Below are 20,795 nucleotides of genomic sequence, written 5' to 3' on the forward strand. Positions count from 1 at the left end.
AGGGTTGGCAATGAAAAGACGGCCGGAGGTAAGGGTTGATGTTCGCTCGTCTTGCTTCCGCGCCTCTTCAGCTCGTCAGCTGACTGTGTGCTCTTCTCTCGTGTAAGCGCCGAGTGCATGAGCGAGTTAGAAGCCAGTCTAGGAGCGGTGCTCAGCTCGCCCACGTTGTCGGCGCGCTCGCCACTGCTGCCACTTGCCATGCTTCGAGCCCTGCCGCTGGCGGCGTCGTCGGCAACATCTTCAGGTGTGGCTTCAACCAAACTGCCAGTGCGCTCAGGCGTGTCTCCAGGACTCCACCTTCGGCTATGCTGGCTACCCATGCCTCCAGATGAACGGTAGGCAAGGTTTCGGCGGCTACTGGTTGTGCTGCTTCGTCCGCTGCTTCCCGTTCTTCGGTGATGAGGGCGATTCCCGTTGGATATGTTCTCGTCCTCGCTGCTCTCAGCCTCAACTTCAGTGGCGCTCAGCCGCATCGGCACACCGCCAACACCAACGTGATTTTCGCCGGGAGCGTAGCCAACCACAGGGTTCTTCCCATGATGCCTAATCTTGGGGATTTTGGCGGCTACCTTATTTGTGGTGCTGAGGCCGGTACTGGTTCTGCCACCAGCGCCACCAGAAGCGCTGCGGGTTCCGCCAACTACCTCGAGAGTTGCTCGCATTTTTGCAGCACGCTGTTGGGCCAGCAATCGAGGGTCCTCGTACTGAGAGCGATCGCACCACACGGTGCCCTTTTGCTTGCGCAAGAGAGCAACATAGCTCGAGGGCTGGCTACTGGCTCCGCCTGAGCGGCTAGATGTAGAGCGACGAAGGTCAGTCTGTGAAGAAGAGCGGTAGGCTGCAGGAGGAGGAATGCTCGAGGCAGTGCTGAAGGTATTCACAGAAGGCGAACGACGGCTCTGGGAGAAATTGGGGCCCGGTTGGGCAAGGTGAGAAGTTTGAAACTGCATGGGATAGGCGTTTGAAGAAGATGTTCGTGTTCGTGAGTGTCCGTAGCCAACGGTTTGGTCGATAGGCCCTCTCATGGCCTGTGGTTCCAACATGGCCAAGGGCGACGCCGAAGGAGGGGGACGTCGGCTAGTTTATGTATTTGCTGATCGCGGGTAGTGGCGTCTGTCCGAAGGTAGGTAGGGAGACAGTAAACCCCGTCGGGCGCGGCTGGGCGGGTTATAGTTGAGCGAGACGAGAGGGAGCCGAAAAAAGTGAGACTGAGCTGAGTAGCGCGCCAGAAGAGCGGGGCCTAAAACGGAGGATGGAGGGTGACGAAAGCAGTGAACAGTAGAGGATGCTCGCGTATCGTGAATGCAACAAGTATGAGAAGAGGTTGAATCAACTGCGAACAGTTGGTGATTCTGTTATTGTATGGTAGATATGGTATGTGATGTGGTGGTGAGTCGGAAAAGAAGAGAGCTGGGCGGGTAGAAATTGGATGGTGGGCAGAGGCGCCGGCAGCCTAAAGAAGGATTTCGATTGCAGCGCAGAGCAGCAGCAAGAGCAACAGCCAAGCAGTCCAACGTTGCATGGGACCAGGCTACGGCCTACTAAGTTATGGAGGGGAACGGAGGGCACCTTGAGTGAAGTGGGTTAGCAGTTGTTAGTGGGTTCCAGAGCTAGGTAGTGGGTGGCCTGGGTGGTCGCCTGCAAGTGGATCACCGCTAGCAGGCGGACACTTTTCCATGGAGTGGAACTTAGTACCCAGGACTCGAGGAGAGTGATGAAAGTGAGACTCGGCAGCGGCTGTTTTGTTCTGTTCTGTCCAGTCCGAGGGGGCATGTACCTCTATGATGTCGAAATGTAGATCGTCAATTTCTTGGCCTCCGAGACCAGCGGTCTTGGCCTTGATTCAAAGGGACATTGCCTTCTGAATTGGGCTACACATTGAGGGGGTTCATTGAGTTTAGGTACACGAGATGAGAATCCCTTTGCATAAGTTATCTACTACTACTTTCACGGTGACGATACCAGAGGTAAAAGAGCGGAGCGTATACGATACAGTAAGTTTAGATCTAGATGAAAAGAATGTGGAACATGCATGGCGTTATCCTGACTGATGTGATGCTTCACAGTTGTTACATCTGTTTCGACACCGAGGGAGTCGAGGACTGACTGCCATGCCATTGTTATGCCATAGATGCCAATTAACTTGATTTTCAGCTTCATCATCTACCCATTGCCTTGATCTGCAGCAGATTTGTTGGCATGTTATTAAGAATGCTGGTCCTTAAATGAAATCGCCTGTGAGCACAGATCATTTGGGAATCTTATTAGCAGCCTCCAGGTAAAGTAACTGATCAACCTCTTACAGCTGCAGACAAGCCCTCCAGTTTCAACTCCAAAGTGCCTCCATGCTCCATGGGGCTGCCCGCTAGGATGGAGGGAGGTACTTAGACCAGAGTCAGCCCTGGCGTCCCCCAAAAAACGTGGGCCCAGCTGAAGGCACACCACCGAAGAAGAGCCTGGCGCGCTGGCCAATCACCTCACAGAATTCGACGTGATGTCATGGTCTTGCATGCAATTCGAAGTGGGCTGGCCTCGCCGGGCTGCTAGCACTAACTGAACTAACTAAAACTGTATGTAGGGCAATGGTTGCTATTTGCTCTGATGTGATGGATGGATTGCGATATTGCGGCGTTTTTTGTTTTTTTTTGTATCTAGCATCAGGTACTTTCAGATAAGCGATGAAAGCGCCCACGGTCGAGCCGATAGATGAATGCAACAGCAACAACACATGAACGACCAGACATGCATTAGTAGAAAGTCGCCGGTGACGGACGGTATTTATTTGCCTTTGTAGGTTTGTTGGAATGGCAAAGTTAGCGGCTTGGACAGAGGGGGCAATCAATTCCTTTGTGCCAGAAATCAATTCATAATCTCTCTTACTGAGCCGAGTCAATCGTCGTCTCAATAACCGAACCCTCTGCTGACAATGCGTCGAATACCACGCCTCATCTACCAGGAAGAGAAGAGAGAACTCTGCATCGCGCTGACAAGACCAACAGTCAGGGTGAGGTGAGCAAAGCCGGGATACCTAAAGTACATGGGATATAGGACATGGGAGTCCCCTACTCTGCCACTGCTGCACTGCAACGCAGGCATGAGCCGCGCCAAGGACTGCCCTTCTTTTTCTCTTCAAACGCTTTGGTCACTCACTGGTTGCGCGGGCTCCTACTGAGATCCAGATGCAGTGCATGTGGGGTTTTTTTTTGGAGTAGGTTCCTTTTACTCCGTACTTTGCGGGCAATACAGGATGGAAGAGAAACTCAGAGCTCGGTCTAGAGCGTTCACGTCAAAAATACGCCCCCTTGTTGAGATGTATCCGCTGTAACCGGTTGGCTTGAAGCTCTTTGTTCTCTGATTGGGTGCTCAGCTTGAGACTTGTGTGTTCAAAGGAACCAACAGCTTGAGCTCAGCAGCGATGCTCCCTGCACTTGTGACCCGTACCTGTGCCCCGCGTTAATAAGGGTAGGTCCTCTGTAGGTCTCTTCGGAATTCGATAGCAGTGACAATGAAGCTTGAGCATTGGTAACACAGATCACCCAGAGAATGCACCCACAAGGGTAGCACGCGGAAAGCCGACGTGACCCTTGAGGAACAGTCATGTCGCCCAGTAAAGGACCAGGGATGAAAGCGGATTGGTTGAATGAGAGAAAGAGTCGGTATGGTGATTCATAGTAATTACCGTCAATCAACCTGATGAGGGAGGGCTCATACGGCCAACATACCATTGAGAGATTGATTTTAGTTGGTGAATCTATCTCACTGAGACAAAATTCAGGCACAGCTTTGAGGAGTTGCAGATGAAGGTGTAGCGCAACAACATCGATTGGATGCGGCTCGGAAAGCAAAGGCATGGGCTTTGAATTGAATTCCCATGTGATCCAATCCAAGTCAAAAGAAATGTCTTTGTCAAAGTATGCGGAAAGTTCCTAGACTCAAAAGGGTCTTCCGAAAAGGCCATATCATGTCATATCAGCCAATGCCAACAGAGATCCAGTACAACCTCGAGCTGTGCCATGCAAACGCAGCCGGCCGATATACGGATACGTGCCTGCTAGGGGTTCTGTTGTGTTCTACTCCTCCATGATTATCTATCGTGATAACCCTTGTAGCTGCAGAAGGATACATGATAATGCTACCCAGCACCTGAGCTACGAACGAATGTAACTTGGCGACGAGACCTTATTCAGATCATGCGTGGAGTTCTGGTTGGGGTACTGGGAAAACGTGCCCCCTCGCCCTGGTTCATGTTGGATGAACTGATGTTTTTATTTTTCTCGCTAATAAATTTGGAGTACAATCTCGTCCGACCCCTACGGACTATACCGATGAAATGAATTCCATCTTTCAAACTCTCCTCTTTTCTCAATCACCATGGTCTCTCCTCCCCCGCTTTTGACTACTACCTACTTTTGTTAGGTAGTTATTACTCTTGTCAGACTACAAGCCCTACGAAGCTGAAGCTGAGCTCGAGTTTTCCCTCCAAAACTCTCTCGCCCTCTCACCGGTTTTGTGCATGCTTCCTGCAATCCCGACGGGACACGTCTTTCTCTGCAAGCCTTTTAGTGCTATCCTCGATGAATAAAGTGCTTCGGCTTCAGCCCACATCCTTCAGCTCCGTCCAACTCCGGGGGACTGGGGAAAACCAGCCCGGGCATCTTTTAAGCCCAGTACAGTGAAGTGCAGTGCGCAGTATGCAGCAGCATGTACAAGGATTAATGGCGGGGCATTAACCGGTGTGTACTCCAAGGATGTGTTTGTCAATGGCTTCATCGCACGGGAATATAGGGTCATCTTTGACATCTGATTCACCAGATCATTCTCCCATGCAGCCACTGGTCGATATATCGGGTAAAGGATCGGAAAATCATTCCCATGTTCATCTCACCCTACAAAAGTCAAAAGCTCATCCTTCTTGATGCGCTGTTGAGGAATATGCCCAGTTTCAGGTATCGTCATGTAAGCGTCAGCCCCCAACTTGATATTGGTTCTGTCTAAGTAGCTTGCATCCCCCCTCACCCGTGTCCCGTCTTTCGGAAACACCTCAACTTGTCATTGATGTGTCTCCAGTCTCAATCCATTTCCAATTGAGTTTTCTCTCTCTCAACATCCGCCCAAACTCTCGCTTCAATTCGCTTCTAAGCGCGCAGTCTCCACGTGGAGTGGCACCATTCGGCCATGCCCGTATGGTGTGTAGGTAGGCGAACTTTCAAACACCACACATGTAACAAAAGTCAATTTGATATGCCTACAGTACGGAGTACCCAGTCGCCAGTTGCAGTCTCGTCTTGGCTGAATCCGTTCTACTGGGGAACGGGACAACTAAACCTCCAAACTCTCCGATAAAGCTTGACATGACTAAATAAATCTACAGCCGTTCCCGTGTGTTTCCGCATCGCCAAGAAGGTGAAAAGGCAAGCTCGGGACTGCAGATGCGAATGCAGTCTTGACTTCTTGGCATGACAAGGCTGTCACTTACGGGGCCCTGTTTTGCTTGTCATGAACCGCCACAATGCACTTAAACGTAGATCCTCCTCGGTTACAAGGACGACCCAATGGCAAGTGGCGAAAGAAGAAGTAGAGAAAAATTCTCTGCCTCGATTCAATCCCCTCCCTTGTCGTCTTTCTGGGGCGGTATTACTGGAGAAAGACTTATCTCGCTGTCGAAAAGCTCTGGTCTGGAGCGTTCCAGATCTAACCCATGCCACTTCAACGAACCAAGCAGTGGGCATTAAAAACTTGGAAAGCCTCAAGCTAACACTCACAAACAAGACACACTCTAACACTTTGAGCTTAAAGCCATAAGCGAAGCCGTAATGGATGGACGGCTAGAAATGTCCTCATTGGTCCCGATAACCTCAAGCTCTCAATTCATCCTCTTTTTAGCTCTCATCAAGCTCGGGTGCGTGCGTGCCTGAATCCGCGATAGCTTCCTTGCTTTCTCAAGGTCCATAGAGTCTTCCAGTATTAAGTTGAATGCTACTAGAATAGGTCTTGGCGCACAGGGCAGTCTCCGAAGCTTCCGCCAAGGGTCCAATTGCGCCGGATGAAACGCTATTTAGCGAAGAGAGTTGGCAGGCTACGGGTGAAAAGGGAAAGGGAAAGCTCCATTTGATAATGTTGCGATCTCGATCTCGATCTCGAGCAGTTGGTTTATGCTATGAAACCTGTAAGTTGCTGTACATAGTAACATGCACGGGAGATTTTCTCCGCCCTTGCAAGACCTGGTCCCTGTCGCAAATCAGCAAGCAGTTCCTGCTCTGACTTCATACCCATTGCATTGCATTGATTGTGTTGGCCGGGCTTGTCTTGTTGGAACATCTGGCGATGTATGTCACACTTGAGGGTCTGCAACAGAGAAGCGTCATATATCCATATATCCATCGGTCAGTCCCAGCCCTTTAAGGAACGTTCCGATCGGGATGGTGGGTAAGAGGAGCTATATTGTCCTGTTATTGACCGGGAATATGCCAACTTTGGCATGTATATCGCGGCTCTGCTATGAGCCAAAAGGACCCTGTAGACAGATACGCATGTAGAATGTGAGAATCCAGCAATCCCACCTGCAAACTCGCAAACAGGATTTATGGTGGTAGTTTCGAGACGCCACTCGCACTCGAGATCAAAAACCAGTTTGGACAAGTTGAAACTCGATGCAGTGTAATCAATGCATGGTTGGGAGCAGGTACAATTGTAATGTTAATCGAGATGAGCGCGTTTGATCGGGTAGATAAACTAGAGGCCGGGTAGACATCCAGGAACAAGGAACAGGAAAGAGACTTGCAAGCCACAAGGGTTCAGCTCAAACGGGTAACCAGTATCAAACAGCCGTGTGTTGTTCGCTGAGTGGCCCTTGAAAGCTCACACATCCAAGGCAAGACATGCTCTAACCAAGATGATTGTAGAGTAAACAAGTCCAGTCTCTTGGCTGCAGTGACACACTGTCACACCGCGGGTTCTGTCCCGTACTAGGTACTGCTAGTCAATCAAAGTCTTGGTACGTGCATACATATGATCTCCAAGGCACTTGGTTTCCAATCTACATGGCATGGCATAACATGACATGACATGACATGACATGACATTGCAGTACATTCTGCACGAGAAACAATAACTCGAGACGCCTGAAAAGCATTGACTTTGTTCAATTCGCTGTTGAACCTGTTTTATTGATGCATGCGTGGTAAATCACATCGAATGCTTGCTGGCTTGAAACGCGTGTGGGTGAACAAGTTGCGGGGAAAGACTTCTTTTTGTTTCTCGCAACAGGCAGTCGAATTAGGCATATCTCAGCTTCTCATTCGTCAACAGTTCCCGCGGGTTGGCGTTTCGATATTTACTGGCGACGTATCATGATGCACTACAGTTTGTTTACTTTTATGCATGATTGACTCGGGTATGTTTCCAGGTGAATCATGCATGTGTGTAGATCATAACAATACAATTCCAATCTTTTGACCGCATACAGACTGCGTCAACATGGCGTACCTTTGGCTATGGTCACTACCTAATGTCTGGGTCATGACAGTCCTGATATTTCCATCTGTTTGTCATGACAATGAATTTATCGGCTAAGCACTATCCGTAGACTATTATAGCGCCGAGCCGTTGGCTTTTGGTTCTAACCGTCTCCAGGAACTGTCTGGGACAAACCAAAACCCACGCGGTAATCATGAAGTCATTCCGTCGCCAATTGGAAGGGTCTGGATTGGCCTATCGGTCCTCTTAGTGTAACTTTTTAAGCAGAAAAACTAAAAGGGAGGCCCGGGAAGGCTAAAAATGCCGTCCAAACACCAAAAAAAAAAAAACCAGCCCGTGCTTGGTGTCGGTGTCGGTGTAAGTCAAAGTGGGCAAATGATTAGTATTTCTATGGCATTCGATAAACCCCTCAAATCTCTTCTTGATGAGGGAAATACTTTGGTGGTCTTATTTGTCTTGTCTCGTCTCGTCTTGTTTTTCGGTCGGAGTGAAGCATTGCGGTGGTAACCTGGACTACAGTGGTTGAACTCTGTGTATCCAGATCCTGACTTTGGCTGTTTTCTACGGATAACTTACTAAAAGCTGATGTTTTTTAAAAACAAAATATTTACATGGGGTCCTTTTTGGTTCATCAAAGACTTTGAATCGAGTCATAAAACCATAGACTAAAAAATACACATCAGTTCCACCAGATACCTATATCGTGATGTCTTATTCTATTTTAACCATAGGGTAAGGCCGCCTCGCTTACTTTTTGGGCATAAAGGTTGGGAAACACAGCTGCAAATACACTGTACCAGTCTCACAATAAGTCAGGCAAATCAAAATAACACAATCTCATCACCGTCGTACCGGTATGCTTTATGAGCACAGTCAGACATATCATCATGTTACATGATGCTATACACAGCCAGGTCAAAGGTAACGGTCAGATAAGGTTTGGGTACACACGTTGAACGCGGAAGCCAGATATCAACGGTTTTGCCGCCTCATTTTGAAAATTTACTCTCGTCTCATGTAGGATTTAATACCTACTTCGTTCTCGTCCCGTTGATTTGGGGGCCGGTTATCAAACTCCTGACCTAGTAGCATCAACGGAACGAACGGTAACTTTCTTACGGGATGCTCCTTGTTCGGTCCGCCTCACGGACTCCGAGGATGGTAGCAAAAGGGGTAGAGGAATTGAGGGTTCAAAAGGGGTCTCCCTGTCGACAAAGTGCACTTTAAAGGTCATCGTGAGCGTCACTAGTAACGAGATGCCATCATCTACGAGACATTTGATATATATTGATTCAGAGTCTAGGGTAATCAATCCGGCACATGAACCCTCCTCTACCGGCGCCCTATGACAGTCTTGGTTAGCGGAATCAATCAACCTTTTTCTCATCCATGTGAATTGTATGCACTTGTACCTCGTGCACTGACGTCAAAAGCAATTCACCTGTTCCTGCCCAACATCCATTGCACTCCTTTTATTTTTCTGACAGGTCAAACATCTGATCACTCGCAGTATTCAGGGAGGGAGCACGCGCTCACTTGCCTTTTTCTGTCTTCTCTACAAGTACAAACCCTCCTAATTCGGATGATCGACCCCTTTGTCGCGTTGCACTCGTTTCGTTTCAGTTTCCGTTTCTAAATGCTGCCCGTTTCTGGTATCACTTTTGTCAAGGGGCCGCTGTCATGAAGTTCGCCAAGGAGCTCGAACGAGAAGCTGTGCCTGGTAAGTTTACTCTAAACCTCCAACCTCTAACCGCTCTACTTTGATTTGGGTTGACTTTCAATGCATCGACCATGACCTAAAAAAACTAACTTTTGCACGTGCAGAATGGCGCATCAAGTATCTTAATTACAAGGTCGGGAAGAAACACATCAAAGCCGTTGGAAGAGCTCTGGCGCGCACTACTGGAACGCCCAGAGGTATCAGACCGATACGCACAAACACTTTCACATCTCCTCAAACGCCGCGACAACCCTTTACTAGAGAAAACACTGCCCAAGGCTCAGCGACGATCGCATCTCCATCAGCCGTTGCACCACCAAGATCAATTCCTACTCCCAAAACCCCAGGGCGCGAAAATGAGTCACTCAAAGAATCCAGCGATAACCGCCATTATGGAAGCTTCGTTGAGACGCCCCCAGAGCCGTCGCCCATGGACGACCATGAGCCCAAACATCGCGATTTTCAACTACCTGCGCCCGCGCTGACAGTCCACGAACACGACGATGTTCACGACAACGACCTTCCAGGATCTCCTGCCACGACTGGGCCCTCAGATCACATGCAACGAAGCACACGGCGAATGGATCCTCGACGAACATCATCAGCCAGTGTTGTAACCAGAACACCCCAAATCCCTGGAGAAAACGCCAAAGACTCACCTTCTCACCTGCGACGACTATTCACCCACCAATCGACCAAAAGTGGCGGAAGAGATACCGACATGCAGAATTTCGACCTAGTTCGAGAGAGGGAGCGCGAATTCCTTGACTTTCTCGACACAGAATTGGAGAAGGTCGAGGGCTTCTACAAGATGAAGGAAGAACAGGCTGGCCAAAGGCTCGACATTCTGAGGATACAGCTACACGAGATGCGAAACCGACGAATTCAGGAAATGGCCGACGAACTTGTTCGCGAGGCGAATCCTCCAAAGAAAGGAGCTCACGAGAATGGCAACGGCAAGCTTAATGGACTTATGGACCCCATCAAGGCCAAGATCTTTCCTGTTGGGCCCAACTCCAAGGCTTTGCAAAAGATGAGTCTCACCCCTAATGTCAACGGTGCTCTGCAGGCCGATGCGGAAAGAGACTACATCCGTCGTCCGCATCAGCACGAAGTCCCGTATCGCACAGCAAAGCGAAAACTCAAGCTTGCCCTTCAAGAGTTTTACCGTGGGCTGGAGCTGCTCAAGTCATACGCTTTACTCAACCGCACCGCCTTCCGCAAGCTTAACAAGAAATACGACAAGGCTGTCAATGCCAGGCCCGCTTACCGCTATCTCAATGAGAAGGTCAACCAATCATGGTTCGTCAACAGTGATGTTCTCGAAGGACACATCAGGACAGTGGAAGACCTCTATGCCCGTTACTTTGAGCGAGGCAATCACAAGTTGGCTGCTGGTAAGCTCCGCAGTTTGAACAAGAAGCCTGAAGACCAGTCCATTGGCATGTTCCAGAATGGTCTGCTCATCGGAACTGGCGCAGTGTTCGCCATCCAAGGTCTCATCTATGGAGCACAGCTTCTATATGATGAAGATGACCAACTTCGCCTTCGGACAAGCTATCTCATGCAGATTTACGGAGGCTATTTCCTTATGCTCTATCTGTTCTCGCTCTTTTGCATCGACTGCATGCTTTGGAACCAGAACAAAGTCAACTACCCCTTTATCTTTGAGTTTGACCAACGGCATCATCTGGACTGGAGAGAGCTGGCTCAGTTCCCCAGTTTCTTCTTCCTCGTGTTGGGTCTCTTCATGTGGGTCAACTTTAGCAGATACGGCGACCCTGATATGTATATTTATTACCCGGTTATTCTTATCTTCTTCACTGTTGTTATTCTATTCTTTCCGGCACCCACGATATTGCATAGAAGTCGGCGATGGTTTGCCTATTCTCATGTAAGTTTCCCTTTGACTTTCTGCAACAACACTAACATCCTGACAGTGGCGATTGCTTTTGGCTGGACTCTACCCCGTTGAGTTCCGTGACTTCTTTCTTGGAGATATCTACTGCTCGCTTACATATGCTACTGCGGTATATTTAAATTCATTACTGATCATTTTAAACATGACTAACGTTAACAACAGAACATTGAACTTTTCTTCTGTTTATACGCACACTACTGGCAGAACCCCGTCCAGTGCAACTCCAGTCACTCTCGTGCTCTTGGGTTCTTGACAGCTCTTCCACCCATCTGGCGATTCTTGCAATGCCTCCGTCGATATAAAGATACACGCAATGCCTTTCCACACTTGGTCAACGGTGGCAAGTATACAGCGACCATCATATCTGCCGTTATGCTTTCCATGTACCGCATACACAACTCAACGACTCACCTGGCACTGTTTATCACATTTTCGACCATCAACAGTGTTTACTGCTGTAAGTCTCTGAAAATACTCACTTTTAAAGAAATGTGCTAATATTAACTAGCTTTCTGGGATCTGTTTATGGATTTCTCCCTTATTCAACCCGGATCGCGACATTGGGGTCTTCGAGACATTCTTGCCCTCAAACGTCGATGGTGGTATTATTTCATCATGGTGGTCGATCCTATCCTGCGATTTGCCTGGATCTTCTATGCCATTTTCACCCACAACACTCAGCATTCGACTATCGTCTCTTTCATGGTGGCCTTTATGGAAGTCACCCGTCGTGGCATGTGGACATTATTCCGCGTGGAGAACGAACACTGCAGTAATGTATCTCAGTATAAGGCCTCCCGCGACGTGCCCCTACCTTACACCATCGAGCCCCTCATGGCTCGTGCCAGCACCGACGGTTCCGCCGCTGCTCAGGAAACCGAAGGCACTGCCGGCGTTGGTTCTTTCGAGGAGCCTTCTCGCCAAGGTACAGCCGAGTCGACTGGTGTGTCTCTTGGACAGGCAGAAGAAGGCGTTTCTCGACGCAGGGCAGGAACAGGGGCACCGCCGCCTCCAAGACGCACATTCTCACGCATGCTTGCCGAAGCGCATAAGCAGGACTTTGAGAAGAAGCGCCGCCCGCTGGAGAAAACCCACGAAGACCCGACTGCCGAACTGGAGCAGTCTGACGACGAGGATGACGCCGACGAGGCCGTTAGTCTCCTAGAGATGTCCGAAGCTGAAGATCTAGCAAGGGCGACGAGCTCTAGATACCGTTGAACACTTTATTTTGAGGATTAGTAGAGGAAGCATAATTGATTACGTGCGCATGGTAAATTGTTAAGAATGGCTAGTTTCAGATACCCCTATACATAAACGGTACATACTTGCATACGATACACGATATTAGCTTTGGGGTTATAGAATAATGGCTTATTTATTATAAGTTGAATTTGCTCCACGAGATGGGTGTGCGATGCCATGCAGGCGCACCTTATATTTGTCTGTAGCCTTCTTTCGCATATTATAATTAAGTTAAAGTCGTAGGTAGAAGCCAGTGACACGTTATTACGTGGATTCTTTGGTCTTAGGCAGGGTGAATAGAATGATTCAGATTGAGATTCTATATGAATGGTACGATAACAGGACGAATCAATATCGATTTACTTTGGTCATCTCGTACAATGCATGGAAGCCGTGAGCGTGCTCTGAGATAGAGGATTCCTTGTAAAACAACGTTAGCCTTTGTGCATGAGCAGTTGGAAGGCGGTTTCTCATACTTAGTGGAAGAACGTGATAGAGCGACAAGTTTGATAGTAGTTTCAGGACAGTCTTTCGTAGTTTTCAGACAGAGCAGAAGAACCGGTGTCAGATCCTCTTGCACCGTCTCCTAAAAGCCGAGGTATTGTGACAACCACAACTTCATCACTGTCCATCTTCCTCCCCCAACACCTGCATTGGGCGCTGGTGCAGTATACCGTCATCTATCCCAAAGTTTAAACCTTGAAAGCCATATCATGGCCTGATGACGCCTTATATAGAGCTCGCAATCGTCACAAACATATGTCCTTCTGCTCTCGTCTGAGTGAGGCTCAAGGGCCAGAGTGACGCCTTCGTTGCAGGCGCCTCGGCCGTACGTTTCGCAGCCATCGCAGTCGGGAAGAAATCTCGCTGTTTCCTAGAGGCGGTATTTGACTTCGCAGTGCGCGCATGTTCTGTAGAAAACGAGGGTTTGACACATTTTGGAGGGAGTTGAAGGAGGCAGGCAAATAGTTGGGAATCAAAAGGGCTCGTAGAGAGATAATGAGGGAGGAGGAAGTTGTTTTCATTTATATATCTGGTATTGAAGAGTAAGAGAGAAAAGGGGACAAAGGGTGGTATTTATGCTTGACAAAGAGGTGGATGGAAACAAACAGGTTGTTGATTGAATCACTGATAACAAATGCTTTGAAGAGACACGATGATTACTACGTTTCAACCACAATAGATTTTGTGATTCATCGGGAATTTAGACTTTAGTCACATTTAAGCTTGTGGTCAGAGGTAGAAGACACATAGAAGGCAACCTGTGATACTTTATTCTGGTGTTGTACCATGATACGACCAAACACTTCTTCACACCTGTTACCTTGAGTCCTCCGGCGCTGTCAAATATTCCTCCTCGCTGCTGCTTCTTTCTGCCCTGTTACTCCCTGTTAGCCTCACCCCCTAGTCCTTGTGCTCGCACTTACTTCTGCTCCTGTCCTCGATGCTCCATAATGGCAACCTGGAGCTTCTGGCTCTCAAGAGTCATTGCAGAACGACACGCCCGACATCGGTAGTTTGCGACGGCATCCTTGAGAGTTTCGCCTGGGCAGAATGTGTGGACTACAGTCTTGGCCTCGTCCTTGTTGTTCTTATTGTCCTTGGTGGTGTTCACGACAGTCTGCTGGACCGCCTCAACATTCTTGCAGACGACGCAGGTGCGGTGCCAAATCTTGATTTCAGGCATTTTGGCGGTGTTGAATTCTTGGTTTGTTTGTTGGGAAGAAAATAGAGTTGTTTCTGAGTTGATGGTTTTTGTTACTGATGTTAACTTTGGTGAGTTGAGAAAAGTGTAGAGATGAAAACTGGAGACGTAGGTAGGAGCTCTGGAAGCCATTTTATATCAGAGTTGATGGAAGTGACCGAGAGTTTAAACTGGAATGAACTCTCTAAACGGTGCCTGAGTTCAGTGGAACAACTGCTTGGTACTTACTGTTAGCGAACGAAGGAACGAAGTGACCTTGTTCGTCCGTCCCATTGTTCTCTTTCAGTTAAGGAACTTATTATTTGGTTGCCTTATTGATATAGTGATGAAACATACCTAGAGAACAATGGGTATATGAACCTCAGGTTTGTACTTATTACAGAGAAAGAACAGTAGTAACTTGGGTCACTTGACGTCAAACCACAGGTAAACAAACTCTTTAGCCATGCATATCGTAGTAACTCTTATTCTATTTGGAAATTTTGGTAAACAATGTTGGCACTATATAAACTAGGTAAATGTGCATATCAAGATCGTTCTTCTAAACTCATTCTGTGCTCATCATCCTCCGTTATTGTGCTGAAAAGCGATGGAGTAACCACCACACGATGAGTCGTCACTCCGCGTCCCATTTCATCTTCTCTCCTGAGCACACGTTCGCTGCGCCTCAACGCTCCACGCCCATGATAGGGCCTACACGCTACACAATATCGATGTCTGTGCCATCCAGTAGATTTGATCTGTCGCAACCGCCAAGTTATACCTCCTCTACAAGCTCCGTATGTAGGTGTATCTGCAAATTCAGCTTCGCTGCACATTGGACAGAATGCTCTTGTCGCCTCGTGCTTTTTCTGGCAGTGGGGGCATCGAGCCCAGAATATAAAGCCTTGACACATCTGTAAAGTTAGGTGGTTATAAGTTGTAGTTTGATAAGTTAGCGGAGGGGAGGGGAGGATTTGTCTGAAACATCTTGTTCTATAGCCTCGGAAAAAGGACAGTGGGCATGTTCTACTTATATAATTTCGCTGCTCGATGCGAAAGACTGATTGAGTAGCGATACTACTGTTGACACTGCACGTGAAGGGGGACTGGATACATCTTGGTACACGCTACGGGTCTTCATCAGAGAGTATAGCATACTGATACGTGCATCACTGGCTCCATTTGCAGTGATGGAAAGAAGAAGAAGAGAAACGAAACCCCTATTCACAACCATATTACAACCAATCACTCTGTCTTCCTCCCTTTATTGGCACGATACAGCTTCGTAAAATCACCACCCACATCTGCCAACAACTCTTGCGGCGCCCCAAACTCAACCAAAGAGCCCCTATCAAGAACAGCAACCTTGTCAAAGTCGAGCAGCGTATCAATGCGATGGGCAATCATGATGATAGTGCAGTCCGAAAACTCTGTGCGAATGACTTCCTGCATTCTGGCGTCTGTCTGTGTATCGACGCTGCAAATAATGTCAGTAATAGAAAGAGATAGGAGGCAATGGTGAGTGACGTACCTGCTTGTTGGCTCATCGAGGATGAGCAAGGAGCTTTTCTTGAGAAGAGCTCTTGCAAGACAGAATAGTTGTCTTTGGCCGTGAGACAAGAAGTTCTCGTCCATCTTCTCGTCAAGAAGGGTTTTGTCGCCATCAATCTTGGCTTGGATAACGGACAGAATTCCCACACGTTCTAGTGCGTTTCTAATCTCGTCATCTGACGATACATTGCATGGATCGAGGTTAGCTCTGATGCTGTCCCCAAAGACGAAAGGATCCTGCGTAAGGCAACTCAAGCGTTGGCGGATGAGATGTCTGGGTATAACAGAGATATCCTCTCCGTCAAGAGTGATCTGCCCGTTGACTACTTCAGCCATTCGGAGTAAGGCTTGCACAAAAGAACTCTTTCCACTGCCGCTTCGACCACATATGCCGAGTTTCTCACCAGGCTTGAGACTAAATGAAAGGCCACGTAGCACAGGTTCAGTTGTGTGACTATCAAATTAGCTTTCTGGAAGCAAACTCTTGGAAGATGATACTCACTCATATTGGACATCCACGTTCTTGACTTCTAGACCTCCGTATCTTGGCCAACCTTCTTCTGGGCTATTGTTCTCTCCTGGTTTCTCCTCGTTCGGCGCAGAAGAGCAAAACATGCGAATGCGCGCAATAGCACCCAGCGAAGTCTCAAGGATTGACCAGTTGAGAACAATACCCTTCATGTTGGTGCCGAGTCGCATCATGTTGACAAGTGCGATACCAAGAAGTGAAGGGTTAATCTTCTCGCGAAGCGTGACGGCAAAGATGACAAGGATAATTGTCAGACAGGCGACCACCATATCTAGAACCAGAGTAAGCCATCGTTGGATACAGTTGAGCAAGTAAGATGGTTTCTGAGCGTCGTCGATGCGAGTTAGAACCTTGTCAGTGTACGGTTGCGTCCAGCCGAAAGCACGAATAGTGGCAAGGCCGCTGATGGTTTCGAGGAAATGCGAAAATAGAGGAGCTTTATGTTCAATCCTAATAATGTCAGTAACCGTCAGATCATTCATTTATGATGTGTCCCTCACTCTATTAAACGAAGTTGTTTCGAAGTTCGGACGTAGAAGCGCTGGATGAGTACCAGAATGGCCACGACAAAGGGAATCGAGATGGCAAACCAACTCACGGCTGCCATGGCGAGACCAGCAGCTCCGAAGCATGCAGCAACCTCTGAGATGGTATTAGTCAAAGCAGAAACTTCATTTCTAGGGTCAAGATTTCATACCAAAGAGGAAGATTGAACAAGCTATGGGAAGGATAATATCGACATGGCGCAAATCCTGGCTGAACCTGGGGCGAGTCAGTACACTGCAATGCAATTTTGGAGTGTTTGCTATACCTGTTGATTAAGGACCCCGCCTCGCTATTGTTAAGAAACGACAAAGGTGCACTGGAAGTGTCAGTAAGTTCCTATGTGTGCTTGGGTTTCTATGGGCTTAATACCTTATAGCAGCCTTCAAGAGTCGTGAATGTAGCACCTTGCCACTGATGGGCGCAATAACCAAGAGGAACAATCTGGAAAATAGTCAGTCAAGCTAATATAATGGCATCAGAATAACTCACGCAATAGCAGCCGTGATAAGCAATCCTTCAAAGAGGGACATGACCGCATATATACTGAGCCAGTACCCAACATCTGTACTCTCACGTCCCTTCCCATCACCCCACCAAGTTACCCAGACATCTGGCCAAAGTCAGTTGCAATCTTCCAACTCTGATGGGTAAACACTCACATCGGAACGCTGTAAGGACTCCTGCACTGGCAATGAGGAGTGCTTGGAGAGCCATGTTGTGCAATCCATTAGACTTGAAGTAGTACATAAAAACAGTTCTGTCACTGGGGACTTTCGTAGCCTCTTGGTCTGGTGTTTGGACTTTTGTATCAGTTTTGTCCCTCTCGGGTTCACTCTGAGTCTCAGTCTGAGCCTGGCCATCGTGCTCGTCGTGGCTTGAAATATCAAGGTTGTTGATGTATCCATGTCCAGATCGAAGGTCAGAATATGTGCCTTGTTCAATGAGTTTTCCGCCTTTGTCGAGAACAACCACAAAGTCGGACTCGGGCAACCTGTTCACTACATACTGTCAGTTGTCTCGAGTGCGACTCGAATAATGAAACTTACCTGCGTGAGTAGCCAAAATAATGGTGGTTCCGTTCTTTCGAAGAAGACCATCCTTTCCAAAGACTTGAGTAAAGATGATCTGTTCGGTAACCTTATCAAGACCACTGAAAACATCGTCAAAAATGGCAATCGGCTTTCTCGAGTACACCGCACGGGCAATGGCGATCCTTTGCTTCTGGCCTCCACTCAACTTGATACCCTGCTCGCCGACCTGAGTGAGATCTCCTTCGGGAAGTCGCCCCAGGTCGATGGTCAGATCGCAAGCGCTGACGACTGTGTCAAACCAGGCGCTGTCATATCCCTTGGACTCTGCAATGATGTTGGCGCGGATAGTGGCGTTCATAACCCAGGGAGTCTGGTCGCAAAAGGCCACTTCTGACACATTCAAGGACACGCTGCCATTAGAAGATGTCGTTTCGCCCAGGATGGCTTTTAGCAAACTCGATTTGCCCGAACCAACTGGTCCAACCAGCATAGTGAGGGACCCATCCTTGTGGCTTGGGAAAGAAGTGTTGATATCCTGAAGAACAGCCTTCTCACCCCAGTTGAAGTTACCATCCGCTATTAAGATTTTACTTCCGTCGGCTCCAATCTGGATTTCTCTCATAGCTGTCGATTGGAAAGTCTCCTGCACAGGACGCGTGCTTTCTCTGGAGGATTCTGTATGACGACCTTGAATCTGACGACGATCAACTCTTTCTTCCAATGTGAGGAAATCCTCCATTCTTGTGAAACAGCCAAATACCGAAAAAGATCCAGGAATGCTTCCCAGAAGCTGCGAGAGGGGTTCCATCATGACACCCAGGATGGACAAGGCTGTAATAGCTTGTGCTGCAGAAAAAGGCTCGCCGTTTCCGAGCTTTGCTGCGATGGCGTATGCTCCAAAAGTGATAGCCTCAGTCATTCCGATGTTACAGTTTGCTACATGAAAATAAGTAAAGAACGACAGTTGAAAGCCTCGACATAAACTTACTAATCATGTTGAGGTAAACATTAATCAAACGATAGTGTTTTGCCGTACTGATTTCATCATCTCGCTTCTGAGAAATGAGACTCTGGAATCTCTCTGATAGTCCAAGCATCTTGACTGGTTTCATAGAGCTGAGGACTTCGTTGGTGAGGTTGATGCGGTCTTGCGTAGCCTTTTGATACTTGATCTGGCGTGAGACCATCATCTTGCCGATTGAACCTGTGAGGAAGAGGCAAACTACAAAGGTCAGTATTTGAGATCATACTAGAAGTAATCGGACTCACTAATTCCTGTGACGATAGGCGCAACGCAAACAGCGCCAAGTTGGGCCGCCAACATGTACATGGCAATGGCTACAGTGAGCGTGTTTGCCCAAGACTCAACCAGCAGGAAGTGTAATTTCTCAATGAGCGTCTCCACATCATTGCCCATAAGTGTCACAGCTGAAGACTCGGCGAGGTCGTCAATGGGAAGCTTCATCATCTTGCTATATATCAGGGTGATGAGACCACCACGGACCATGGCACCAGCCCTGAAGGTCAAATGCTCATACCACGCTGTGAGTATCTACACAAACTAGTTAGCTCATGTTAGCCATGTATCCAAATACTTTCATACCGCAGAACCGATAAAGACAAAAGCAAAGGCGCCGATCAAGCCGTAGCCCAAGTTGGTAGTAGACTCCGAGGCGGGCATAGTTAAGAACCGCAGCGCATTGCTGACGAGAAAGGGTTGAGAGATGCTCAGAGCAATCATTCCAATACGAGGTGGTATGATACCCAAAAGTTCCCATCTCAAAACACTGACAGTCATTTTGAACAAGGATGGCTTGCTCGATAACGATGCTGCAGCTTTGTGTTAGTGCACGCTGGTGCCAGTCATGGATACTAACGTACCTCTCTGCCAAGCTTTGCCAAACCTGACTGCAAGTCTCTCCGAGGATAGCTTCTCATAAATTGCAGGTAAGTCATTGTTGGTCAAGACTGTAGCCCAACCTGAGACGAGTAGCGAGTTCAACCAGACAAAGAAACCCCGGCTAAAAGGTCCACTCGTACTCTCCTTGGAGATGGTTTTATCGCTGGAAATCAAGATCTTTCGCTTTTCAACCGTCTCCAAGACCAACAATGCCAGCTTGAAAACTGCCGAAGCAGATAAAGTCGCGGCATAGGCGATGTTGAGGGACAGGAGCCATTCTGTGCGTAGTCGTGCGGTGTCAAATAGTAGCGTCACAAAAAGATATGCAGTTAGTAGGAAAGATGGCCGAACAGACTTGACGTGCTCTACATGAGCTAGCAGAACGATCGAAAAGCCGGCTAGAAGGTTCAATATGGCTGCAGCGAGGGAGAAGCGAGTGTTGAGTTCCTTTGCGGAAGGCACTAATGCTAGTAGGACGACCTGCAACACTGCATATGTAGCTGATGTAATCTATTTGATTGGTATCAGTCAAGGCAAAAGAATCATTTCAGCATAAGTCATACAAGTTTAGGCGTATAAGTCGCGTGACGCTTTGCCTTGTCTGGAGTCTTGAAAAGATAGTATGCTCGGGGGCCAGCAAGTGCGAGAAACACTGCAGATGGAGCTATACTCAAGATACTCTCTTGGAAGGACACTGGGAAATGGTCAGCCGAATATTCAGTTCGATCAGTTGTAATATTCTGTTCTCACGAGTAAAATCAAATCCGCCGCGACATCCCTCAGTCCAAACGCTGGGCCCAAAGAGACCATCTCCACAAGCAGTTGAATTGTAATCATTCATGATAGATGAAGAAAAAACAATCTTCTTAGATAGTAGTAACTAAGGCTTGGTATAAGTACCCCAGTCTTGGCCGTCCTGCAGCACCTCAAAGAGGCAATCTTGATGCCAGGCTACGACGTTACTTGGCCCGACCGTGTGGTACCGCAACGTCCTGCATGCGCATCAAATAATGTGCCTTGTAATGCAGGTAAATGGTCTCGGACGTCAAATATCTCCGTGTCTTTTCTCTCTTGCTGGCAAAGAAAGGATGGACTGGACTTAAAAGGTCAGGTCGCGTCCTCCTTTTGTGAAGCTGTCAGCATTCGCTCAATTCGGACGAATCAAGCCCGAATATAAGGATCAGATCCATAA

The 20,795-nt window shown here is 48.0% G+C and overlaps 4 protein-coding genes across 4 annotated transcripts; 2 read left to right on the forward strand and 2 right to left on the reverse strand.

Annotated features, from left to right (window-relative positions):
• Window positions 1-398: 398 nt before the first annotated feature.
• FGSG_12873 (uncharacterized protein) lies at window positions 399-788 on the forward strand (the record flags this gene model as incomplete). The annotated part of the gene is made up of 1 exon (XM_011326466.1): window positions 399-788. The coding sequence occupies one exon, from the start codon at window positions 399-401 to the stop codon at window positions 786-788; it is 390 nt and encodes a 129-aa protein (XP_011324768.1).
• Window positions 789-9,156: 8,368 nt separating this feature from the next.
• On the forward strand, window positions 9,157-12,335 carry FGSG_06139 (uncharacterized protein; the record flags this gene model as incomplete). The annotated part of the gene is made up of 5 exons (XM_011326467.1): window positions 9,157-9,196; window positions 9,301-11,090; window positions 11,137-11,226; window positions 11,280-11,574; window positions 11,626-12,335. The coding sequence occupies 5 exons, from the start codon at window positions 9,157-9,159 to the stop codon at window positions 12,333-12,335; spliced, it is 2,925 nt and encodes a 974-aa protein (XP_011324769.1).
• Window positions 12,336-13,679: 1,344 nt separating this feature from the next.
• On the reverse strand, window positions 13,680-14,046 carry FGSG_06140 (uncharacterized protein; the record flags this gene model as incomplete). The annotated part of the gene is made up of 2 exons (XM_011326468.1): window positions 13,680-13,737; window positions 13,787-14,046. 2 exons carry the CDS (start codon window positions 14,044-14,046, stop codon window positions 13,680-13,682), a joined length of 318 nt encoding a protein of 105 aa, XP_011324770.1.
• Window positions 14,047-15,291: 1,245 nt separating this feature from the next.
• FGSG_06141 (uncharacterized protein) lies at window positions 15,292-20,444 on the reverse strand (the record flags this gene model as incomplete). Its single annotated transcript, XM_011326469.1, has 15 exons — window positions 15,292-15,523; window positions 15,578-16,012; window positions 16,100-16,576; window positions 16,627-16,768; window positions 16,824-16,888; window positions 17,042-17,113; window positions 17,162-17,282; window positions 17,332-17,670; window positions 17,719-18,639; window positions 18,692-18,925; window positions 18,973-19,255; window positions 19,307-19,533; window positions 19,585-20,113; window positions 20,167-20,297; window positions 20,354-20,444. 15 exons carry the CDS (start codon window positions 20,442-20,444, stop codon window positions 15,292-15,294), a joined length of 4,299 nt encoding a protein of 1,432 aa, XP_011324771.1.
• Window positions 20,445-20,795: the final 351 nt, after the last annotated feature.

Source organism: Fusarium graminearum, chromosome 3 (assembly GCF_000240135.3).
Source record: "Fusarium graminearum PH-1 chromosome 3, whole genome shotgun sequence".
Classification (NCBI taxonomy): domain Eukaryota; kingdom Fungi; phylum Ascomycota; class Sordariomycetes; order Hypocreales; family Nectriaceae; genus Fusarium; species Fusarium graminearum.